This window comes from Fulmarus glacialis, unplaced genomic scaffold (assembly GCF_000690835.1).
Source record: "Fulmarus glacialis isolate BGI_N327 unplaced genomic scaffold, ASM69083v1 scaffold14616, whole genome shotgun sequence".
NCBI classification, from domain to species: domain Eukaryota; kingdom Metazoa; phylum Chordata; class Aves; order Procellariiformes; family Procellariidae; genus Fulmarus; species Fulmarus glacialis.
In genome coordinates, this window is record NW_009217577.1 from 14,405 (window position 1) to 26,063 (window position 11,659).

Consider the following 11,659-nt stretch of genomic DNA (forward strand, 5'->3'; position numbering starts at 1 on the left):
GCTCTTCCTTTCTATATATTGGTCTTAATCACCCAGATTAACTTTGAATGCCATTAAAAGTAATTTCAAAAGATCGTAACATATACTAAACTGGATTTCCTGGACTTGGGCAAAGCTGCAGCGTGTGACTCGATTCAATATGAAGCATTGTCCGGGATCTCCAAGACATGAACAACTTCAACCCCTCCAAATCTGACATACCCAATAAACAAGACAAATTAATTCAATGAGCAGATCTTTTCTGGAAGCAGAACAAATCTCTCCTAACAATAGGGAAAGTTAAGCACATTAGAGGACAACAAGATGAAAAAAGTAGTTTCCATTCACACTGCTGTACTCTGGAAGGATTCCTTTTACCACAAGAGCAAATGAGTTTCTAAGAACTAGGTAGTTCTAAAAAAGATTCAAGCCAGAGATTAATCACTTGTTTTAATTACACTCACTATTTGGTTTAGGAAAATGAATCCATACAAGGTGATCTTCCAACATTTGCTTTTGAAAGACAGTTAAAACTAAACTGTTATAGACTTAGGCCCACTGTCACATATAGGAGGCTGCCAGCACTGACTCTATTCAGCCAAGCTAATACTAAATAGAAGTAGCCACACCTATGAAGCCACAAAGAATAAATGCATTCCAGAACAACTGTTCTTTCTTTTATTGTATGGTTGAAGCACGACTATAATCCAGGTATATTTAAATCAAGTGTTGGTCCACTCTTATCATCAAAAAGAATTGATATAGTTCTTTTTTATAATAACATCAACACAAATGGAAGGAATATGAAGCATCATAATAGGAACTTTGAACTGTACATGACGTTAGACCATGATCAGACTGGTGCTACTTCAATATTTATAGACTCTCCACTGTATAGACCAGCCACACTAGTGTTATTTACCTCCAAATCATTAAAGTTCTAGGTAAAGGATCCTTCTGTCTACAGCTTACATCTGAGCCATCAACATGAGATCAAAATGCCATTTGTGCCACTAGAATTGTAGTCTTGTAGAAATATTTCTATATTAAGTATTTTACTAAAGAATAATTACTATCCTCTCTGAAGTTACATATAGCCATTATAAATATTTACATCAAACATTTACAACTGGTTCATAATATACAACACAACAATTTAGCTATAACTTCTAATCTTCCAGTGTAAAAGTTTCAAACAACATGTTGCTATCATAATTTCAATTTATCTGTTTTGCACACAGTCACAGGCAGTACAGGGCATTTCAAAAACTCATGTTACATGAATAAAAAAATGGAATGATGTTACTTTAATAACAATTAGTTTGGGGATTGTTCTTTTTTTTTTTTTTTAAACAAGCAAATTTCAATTTCTAAAGCCCATCTGGTGCTACTACTAACATTTAAAATAGGCTTGGGGGGGGGCGGGGGGGGGGGGGAACAAACAACTTAAAAATAAATACACCTTTAAAAAAATTCCACAATTAACCATGTCATAATATTTGTTTTCCACACAGTTTAAAGGAGACCTTACTCTTCATCATTTCCTTGCGCTGAAATACAGTGTAGTTCAATCCATTCTTATCTTCTGATTTGTCATCCTATAAATAATGCTGTCATACCCAGGATCCATGTTCCAGAGGTTGTAGGAGATAACTATCACAGCTAAAGCAAGACCTATCATCATCCACAGAATGATGTTGAAGATTACAGAGTAGTTGTAGTTATACGGATAGGCAAGGTTATATGGATTTTCTGTTTCGCTCTGTAATAAAGAAAATAAGTGTATTACTTCAAAGTTAGTTTGCATACAAAACACATTCCGACTACATCGAAAAATCTAAGCAATCTGAATAAGAGAGATGCATTTTTGTCTAGACAATTCTGATGCTAGGGCACAAAATGCAAAAGTGATTATGTGACTGACATCAATGGAATCCAAAGGAATGGGCTGACAGGAGCCTCATGAAATTCAGTGAGGATGAACACAAAGCCCTGCACCTGGGACAGAATAACCCCAGCACAGGCTGGGGACTGACCGGCTGCGGAGCAGCTCTGCAGAGAGGGACCTGGAGGTCCTGGTAGACAAGGTGAACAGGGATCAGCAGTGTGCCCCTGCAGTGACAAAGGGCAACTGCATCCTGGGCTGCATCAGGAGTGTAGGCAGCACAGTCAAGGACAACAGTATTTTCCCCACCCGTAAGGCAGGGCTTGCATGCACTACTGTACTGGGGAGAAAACAGCAAATTCTAACAAGACGTAAGGGAAAAAGTTTTCACAGTGAAAGTGGTTAAGACTTTGGAATAAGATGTCCAGAGAGGCTCTGGGATTTCCAGCCATGGACTTTTCAAGAACTTGGCTGGACAAGGACCTGAGCAGCCTGATCTAACTCCTAAATTAATCCTGCTTTGAGCCATAGGTTGGACTAGATGACCTCCAGCAGCCCTCTTCAACCTAAATTACTACATGGTAAGTGAAGATCAAGACAAGCAAGCTGACCCCTTAGCACCCATGCCTAAATCATAGCCAGTATTCTAGTCCTTAAAAAAAAAAAAAAAAAATCATAACACTCAAGTGAGGAAGTGATGCAGTTTGGCACTTCTAATAAATGTTATATAGAAAAATGTGCATCTACTACCTCTGAAGACTGGAGAATGGAGCGAGTCTTCCTCGTGAGGGGAGAATTAAATGTCTTTACAGCCACCACTTCTACTACGGCATTCCCGCTATACAGATTAAACATCTCATCTGCAAACTGGAAAAGCAAAAGTGATTTATTTAAAACCTACACTGTAGCCAGGAATTAAGGAGAGTTTTGTTAGCAAGATGTACTAAATCACAAGATGTCAGCTTCAGGAATAAGAAGCTTATGGAAAGTTGTACTATTTTAGAATTCCACTAAGAAACTGCCAACTTTCACCTGCTTTACAGCATCCCTTTAAAACCCCCCAACCACTGTTCAGCAGACTGTAGCTTATGATTGCTTTCTGCGCTGAAACTCGTTCTTTCATCCCTTTTACAAAAGGCCCATCACCATATAGTTTCCCAATTGTATGTCTGTTAGTTTCAACAAAATATTTAGGTTCTCCACCTTCCACTGGGAAATTATGAACCTGAAAATTTTAATCGGGTCCAAAGACTAACATGTCTAGTATTTAAATATATTTGCTTAACTGCAAAGAGGCCAAAGAATAATGTTTAGAGAAAAGTTATTTGGCTTAGCAAATTCATGCTTTTACACTTTTCCATCATGCTTCTGAAACTCTCAAAAGTGACTGGTCTTATCTAACGATTACATCAGACCAGCTAAGTAATTACTTTCTTGAGCACATTGATAGATGAACAGCAGTTATTTTAGAGGCTTGGCAATTCAGATTTATACAGCTTTGTGGGCAAGGGCAAACTAACCACTGTACTCTGGGATAAACATACTTCCACATTTCTGAGCGCCAGTTTTTGTGAGACATCCTGGTGGTTTTAAATGCAAGATATTTATTTAGGAAAAAGAAACATATCCAGTCATGTTGATATATGGTTTCAATATATTCCTACTCCTTTAGGCAAAATATCTAACACGTTGTAGAATCATGTCAACACTTTCCAGAGTGACAAATTGTAACATTCGATTTTATAACGAACAACTGCATTTTAAAAACCAAACAACAAAAACAAGCATCCGTCAAGACATCGCTAATGAAGTGACAATTCAAAGCAGAAGACAGTCAATAAACGAACTCCCTTGTGGTTAACACAAAAAAATATTTTCTTAGTATTCCTGTGAGTTTTGTTCACTAGGTAGAAAGTATACCTTTTGCAAAGAGTCTACAAGAATTTGAGAAGCATCCTTGAACTGCTGAGAGTCTTCCCCGTATCGTTTTCCAACCTCTTCCAAACCAGCCAGTTCGAGAGAATACAGGTCTGGAGAGTGATCTTTGGCTAAGTGCTTGTGTCGAGACAGCTTTGGCACACCATTGAGGGCAGAAAGAAATTAATTCATACATAGGTTACTTTAAAAACACATTTCACAAAATCAGTTTGCTGGGACTAATCCAGCCTCACTTTCTACAATCATATTCCATATTGATAAGGAAGTAGAATTTCTTGCCAGCTTAACTAGAAGATGTCCACAATTGTTTCTTTTCTTATTCTACAGAAGAAAGCAGATGATCATCATGTAGCATCTATTCCTAACATGATGTTATACACATGTAATATAGAGCTCTACTAAAAAGAAACATTATACTTATTCACATCAGCATCCTTGTTTTGTAACTGCCGTAAAAATAAGACTTGGAGAAAAAAAATACGTAACTACAATACTTGGATACCACTATTCCCTCCACTGAAGCTGGCCCCTACAAAACTAAGTAGGTTGCAATTTCTACTTTGCCATTGCCCATGTACAAAAGTAGTTTATTAAAGGAGTATCATCCCATTGTCATAAAATCCAACCAATATAATCCAAACTATCTCAAAGGAGAGTAGTGATATTCTTGCACTTCTACAGGCGTGAAGCTGCAGCACTGACATTTGCCTGCACAAGAGAACAGCCTCTGAAAGCAAGGAATTTCATCTGTTCCTATCTTCCCATCTACTTTAACTACAGCATTTCTAGTCTGCAAGACAAAAACAAGTTGTTCTACCTCATTTCCTCAAGAGCCCCATCTCTCTCCACCAGCCCTTCACCTAATGTGAACTCCCGAGTTTTTCCATGACAGTTTCTTTCACTTTAAGTAGTTGAGGGCTGCAGCTTAAAGGACAAAAAACCCCCACCAAACCCCGAAACAAATCTTAAGCCACAGCAACAAGACAGTATCTTCTTAGTAAAAAGATCATAGGAAGCTTTTTGCTTAAAAAGATCAGAATTAAAAGCTCACCCCTCCATTGGAACATTTCTATCACCACCACTATTCACGATATAAAAGTTACTCCAGTCTTTTCAGATAAAATGTTATGGTGGTATTTTGAAGTAAAATGGTAGACAGGGCAAAGAACATGTTCTTAACTACCATTATACTTCTCAAGTAAGAAAACAAGGAAAGCCCCTGCAAATTCTTCATTGAGTACTTCCTGTGTCTTTGGATATGGAGAAATAGCAGCTCAGAATTCCCCCTGTTCTCACCAAACACAATACAAAAGAAACTACAGATCATTAAGGTTCCATCAGTGACAGGGCTGATACAAATCGCTTGAGAATGCATTATTTAAACTGATCCAACCAACTGATTGGATGTTGATCATTGGTTGCCAAGTATCCTGGCTACGGCTTCTCTACCTTTAAATGAGATCTCTGAAGTTTTTGACATAAGATGGTGAAAGTGTTTAAAAAAAAAAAATCTTACCAGGCTTGCAATATCATGTAGGACTTGTAGTTCTGACAGAAAAAGCAAGTCAACCTGGGGGAAGAGGCAGGAAGAAAGAGACAGGTATTTCCTTTGATGAAACCAAAGTTAGGGAAGTCTCATTTTGTCACAAGTCTCAGTATTTTACAACAGGTTATGTCTGCTACAGCATCAGAACATGCTAGAAGGAAATTACTCTTTCAATAAAGTTACTTAAAGAACTTAAAACTTACGTCTTAAAGTTCAGTTAGAAAAAATTAGAGTGGGCTCTCTTAGGCAAAGCAAGGGTAAAAAAAAAAAAACCACTAGAAAAGCACAAGCTAACTAAGAATATTAGAAAAAAATCATAGAAGTTCCCACTGATTAAGGTTTTTTACCTCATTGTTTCTGCTGAGGGAGTTGAGAGGAAGGGAACTGAGAATGGAGTTGTCCTGGAATAAGCGGTTTCGCAGTTGGCGCAGCGTGACAGAAAGATCTTCAAATACAGAGTTTGCCTTGCCCACCATGTACACTCTCTGCAGGAATAGCCATTGTTTAATAACAACAGAGGTTAGTTCTTAGTTTTTCCAGTCACACATTAATAATCAGTCATACTTGCAATCTCTCTCCAATGCAGAGTATTTCGTATAACCAATCGGTTTTGCTCCAGTCACACAAGTAGAAAGAGGTTTACTATTTAGAACATCTGGAATTAGAAGTGAAGCAATACTCACTTCCTCACTGGGGGCCAGCTGCAAGACCACAGGAGTTTCCTCAGAGAACAAAGTATGAATAGCATTTGCAACACTGTCAAGACTGAAAGGAACAGCCTGGAAGACAAAGTCTAGTTAGATTTTTGGGTAAAACAGGGCCTAACGATATAAAAGGAGATAATCTGCTTAACTACAGAAGTCTGGAAAAATAGGACAACCTCTTTTTGAGCAAAGAGTATGACCATTTCCAAAGTGATAATAACAAATAATAGGAACCAATGTGCAAAACAAAACATCAACTGTGTATCTGTGAACAGAAAGTTTGTATATATGGTGGACACAGTATACTTTTAAGAACTCCAAGGGGCCATAACTGTGTAATTAAAAGGCTTACTTAAGCTAAGACTATAGCTTTGTTTATCAGTAAAGCAAGAGCAACAAATATAGAAGCAATACAAAAGGGGAAACCAATCTTAGGGCAAACGGGAAGTTATGAACCACAGAAAACTGATGAATGAAAATACACCAGTAGAAAGACCAACTGCTGAAACACCAAAGAAAAGAGCCATATAAAAATTACTAAGAATAAAAGAAATCCTAGCACAGTATAGTGCTAATAAAACTGTTAGTTTTTCTAAACACTTACTTCTGGGTTTCATCTAAAAAGCAGCAGAATGGCACATTTCCATTCACTAGTTAAAGAGCATAAAAACATTTTTTCTAATAAATTTTATTAAGTCTGTAGGCCCGGATAATTTGTACCCAGCGGTCCTGAACACGGACTCAGTGATGATCGTTTGAAACTAGTCTTGAATATTGGAGAATGAAGAACCAGTACTTTGCCAGCATACATTTGGGGCAGCTCATTCGAAGCCATGGCTGCAGTTAATGGAAACAATTAAAGCTTAGGAATATGAATTCCTATTAATGGGAAATAAAGAAAATATGCATTATGTATACATCAGAACTTTATCAAAGTTAAAGTGCAAATACAATTGAAGACTTCAGTATATTTAAGGTTTCCGCAAGTTAGCAACACCTACGCGGTCAGGTGCAGACAATTCTAAATCAGTTTTGGTCCAGATACCATTTCAGCAATGCCAACATGTAACTATGCCTGAACTAGCGAGCTGTGCCTCAAAGCTGATGTGAAAGCAATCTGTGTTAAGCTGAATTTGACCTGAGTTCAATGTAAAGCCACATAACATTCCAATTAAATGCTGATATTTTAAAATAGATTAAAAGACTGCGTGATAGCTGTAAAATTAATTTCACAGGGAAACCATCACCTCATCTTGGGGTGTGCAATAGGGTGCCAATATTAAACAAAACACTATTCAACATTGTCACTGATGATTCCACGGTTTGACTGAAATAATAAAATGATAAATAATAATTCTTAACAGGAGCACAGCAGTCGCACAGAGCCAAAATACATGGTAAACTGGCGCAAAGCAAAGTTTTCCAAGATGGACAGAAGCAGAATGAACTAACTAGAAATAACCTGAAAACCAACTTATTTGAAAAGGGTTTGTGGATTCGTGCTGGACAAACAACAACTCAACATGAAAAACTGGTCCAATACTGCAGCAAAATGGATTAAAGCAGACAATGTATTTATAACGGAGAAATGAGTAGACACTGTACAGTTACCAGTATTTTGTAAGTTACTGTGCTCCTGTTAAAGAGGTGTGTGGACAACATCATATGACAGGAAAAGAGGCAACGGGCATAAATTTAAAAACAGGAAATTGTATCTGAACATAAGAACAGAGTTTTTTACTGTAAGGGTGGTCAAATACTGGGACAGGTTGCCCAGAGAGGTTGTGGAGTCTCCATCTGTGGAGATATTCAAAACCTGACTGGACACAGTCCTGGACAGCCTGCTCTAGCTGACCCTGCTTGATCAAGGGGTTGGACTAGACGATTTCAAAAGGTCCCTTCCAACCTAAATGACTCTGTGATGCTGTGACAAGTGTGAGGAAAGAGTCTGAGCAAAGACAGACAGTGACAGGTAAATGTAATGTTGTTTGTTTTCTTTTTGATACAGTATAATCAACTCGTGTCTCGAAGTGCTGTATTTCACAGTCAAGTACTTGAGGAAAACTCAAAGACTGCTTAGAGGGTGATACAGTACATCAAAAGAACCAACATCATATAAAATGCTATCACTCAGCTGAAGCAAAAGAAGTTAATAATTCTGACTATGTATCACTAAGTTAACATGGGAAGCACTGGATGCCCTGCCTCTTGGTAAAAAACATATTAAAACTAGATGCCTTTCAAGAACATGCTTTGGTCAAACAAGTTACTGAACTCAACTCAGGAGGCCCTGGGTGATCTTAAAGGCCTCTCACCTTGTAAAGAGTCTGATTGGATTATTTGTTTATACAGCCCGATCCATCATTCTAGGAGATATGTGAACTTCATGTGAAGCAAGAAATAAGTGAGTAGAGAGTCATGTACTTCTCATTAGATCACAAGAGTTACAGAAATCACATGACAGTTCCAAACGTGGATACTCACATTCTCAATAGGGTAAGAAATCCCTTTCACAGGCAATGCCAGCTTGTCTACCCCCTTCACTGTTACTAGCACAGTAGCTCGTGGTCTGTGAAACAGATCACCCACTGCAAGCCCAGGCCAGGAAAGGTCCTATTACAAGAGAGTAAAAAAACTTGTATTTCACAGGGATAAAGAGAGGAGCCCTCCCCCCACCATTATAGCAAAATAACTTACTGTCTTGTTAATATTTCTGTGCAGGACAGCCTATTGGAAATTTAATGGTAAGTAAGTTAATACTAGAATGCTTTCATTTTGAATAATGCTGTGTCAAGTTAGATGTGAAGAAACTGTTAGTTTAAAAGCTGTCAGTAACTTCATAGCAAAGTCTACACTGAGAAAGCATTATACATGTTGGATATATCAAGAGTTATTTCCCATAATTAAATTACAAATATAATCATCTGTATTTAATAAATGAAGGCTGAATTTAGAAAAAACAAAACAAAACACAATAACCACAAAAAAACCCCAACCTTCTGCAAAACACCACAGAAAGATGTTTAGGCACATTAAAACACTAACATCTTGATATTTTCAGTACCAGAAAGAAACAGGTGGAAAAAAGGGAGGGGAGTGTCAATCAACAGTGTACTAACTTAAAACTTAGAAATTTGCATAGAAACATAAAAAGATTCCTTAGTAGCTTACTACAGTTATGTATCAGTAAGAGCACAGTGAAAGCTACCTGGCTGGTTTATTCAGGCACAAAATACAAGTTCATCTATTTGGAATAAATTCAAACAGATTTCTCTGTTTGTGTAAAAGACATAACTGCTTGTTTAAGTTTTATGAAATAAATTTATTTGGATTAGAATTAAATATCATTGACATTATGACCTGTACCACCTCAAAGAAACAAGAGACAGACCTTTTAAAGCATTGTCAGGGACAAAAAAGGGGTTCAGTTTTATCTTGCCTTAACAAGGGAGGAATATTGAATGACTGTTTTTGAGAATCCCCAGTGTAATGCAGTAAGAATTCTAAATTCTCTACTGCACTGTCAGTTTATGTTCCTAGACTACAGCCTTGATGTAAATTGCAAAATTAATATTTGGGCCCTGGGTATTCTCCATACCAGGGTTGGAAGTTGCCTACACGGTGACCTCTGCCTTAATGAAAATGCTAAAACTTTCAGTTTCAGGGCTTAACTGAATAGAGTAATTTAAACACCTCCTTCCCTGCCTGCTTCTAGGATTTGAAATAATACTAATAGAGAACTATTTCTAAAGGATGCTACAGACCATCACAGCAAACGAATTCCAAGCTTTGGCAAAGGCACAGAGTGTGTACTGAAACACTTTTTTTTCCCCCAAGATAACGATGTTATATATGCCAAAAGTCAAGTGTCCAAGATGGGCCAAAATTCACCGTTTTTCTGGATGTCTTTACATGCAATGCACACAATACCATCTGATGTATTGTTTTTTCTTGATAAAATAATCAAAATTCCTTCTCAGGAATACTACTCATAAGAATTTCTGTTACTAGTTTAATGACAAAAAAGCATAATTAATTGACAGCAAGACATTTTCAGACAAATTCCAAAACACAGGCTAAACAGACCTGCATTCAAACCAGACTTATCAGACCTCTTGCTTAGCTGCAATATGGAAGAAATGGGAACCAGCCTCCCTCACCAGCATTGTGAGAATATCCCAGCTTGTAGCTTTGAGTATCTGGCTGCACACAGAGGCTGCTAGAGACGCCTGGCTATTAAGCTTTCCCATACTGCTTCAACAGCACTCATCCCTGCTGAAGCCCAGCAAAAAATTCAGTAGGCAAGACAGAATGAATCCAAGGGCTCCTACTCACGTGCCTCACTTTAAACATCACTAAAGCTATGTTCGAAAACCTAATTTGGGAAACACTACCACAAATTAGGTTTTCAAGTCTTTGGATTACTTCCTAACTATTCAGTTTATTTGTTCTTATTAACTATGCTCAGCAGACAAGCTTGCTGACCTGACAAAATGCCTGCCTAGTCAAGCCATTTCTCACAACCTTCAGAGTACCCAAGAGCAGAGCTCTACAGATATAGCTCGTAGGCAAGAAATGACAGTGGCTTCCACAGATTCTCAGTACGTGACTATGGATGGGGGGATACAGCATGTAGTTGGGTCTCAGAGGAACTGAAGAACATCACAGTAAAGACTCCACAGTCTTGCTTCCCTCTGTAGCTGATGATTCAAATTAGCCAGCTAGCGCAGCCTTTTGCTGCTCATATGACTGATACAGCTCTATGCTTGGAAACCACACTGACAAGTCATGCATTCCTCAAGACAAACAGGATGATATTTTATATATTCCAGCACATGACAGGAAGATTTGCATGTTAAGTGAGCAGGTCTGTAGTTTTAGAGGCATTTCAAAATCAAGACCCAAAACATACATCTTCAACAGAAAAGCCCATGGATAATGCAGCTACATCCGGGATCCGCTCGCCAGGAATGGGCCAACTTCCATCTCGAAAAACAACTGACTGAGGTGATCGTAAGACGCTAAACTCGTCACCGCAGACACCTAAAAACAAACCAAAAGAGCTGTGAGAGTTTTCACAATCTTTCCCTTACATCAGAGAAAAAGAGTGTATTAGAGCTTAATAAGATTCCTTATTCCTCCCTCTCATACCTATCAATGTATGTAACACAAGTAATGAGAACCAATCATTTTAATGCTCTGGAATATAAAATAAGGTTTCTATACAGCAACGACTAAGGATGGACAAATCCACATTAACAAGAGTAGGACAATTACTCAAGCAACAGCACAGTATGCTTCTGCATAATCACTAGCAGGTTGTGAGCGACGTCATAGTTCAGACCTGGTAAAGCTACCTCTCAGTAAAGCCAGGCAGACTCCAAAATGCTGTTAGCTCACAAGCAGCTATGCACCAACACGACTCCATTTGCTTCCAGGACTGCTTGGCATAACCCCTCTTTTCATGCAAACAACCTGAACCACTGAACCCAGAGCCAGGAGGAACAGCAGAGTCAGTGCTGGCTTAAACAGAGCACTGCCAGGAACAATCTGGCTTCTGCAGAACAGCTCCGGTGCCTCTGGTCTTCCTTCTCAACCACATGACGT

At 38.2% G+C, this 11,659-nt stretch overlaps 1 protein-coding gene across 1 annotated transcript; it reads right to left on the reverse strand.

The window, feature by feature from the left end:
• Nucleotides 1-634: 634 nt before the first annotated feature.
• ATP6AP2 (ATPase, H+ transporting, lysosomal accessory protein 2) lies at nucleotides 635-11,095 on the reverse strand (the record flags this gene model as incomplete). Its single annotated transcript, XM_009579734.1, has 8 exons — nucleotides 635-1,741; nucleotides 2,615-2,731; nucleotides 3,785-3,934; nucleotides 5,319-5,372; nucleotides 5,696-5,833; nucleotides 6,032-6,127; nucleotides 8,537-8,665; nucleotides 10,965-11,095. Coding segments are annotated over 8 exons (1,010 nt in total), but the record flags the coding sequence as incomplete, so codon positions are not given.
• Nucleotides 11,096-11,659: the final 564 nt, after the last annotated feature.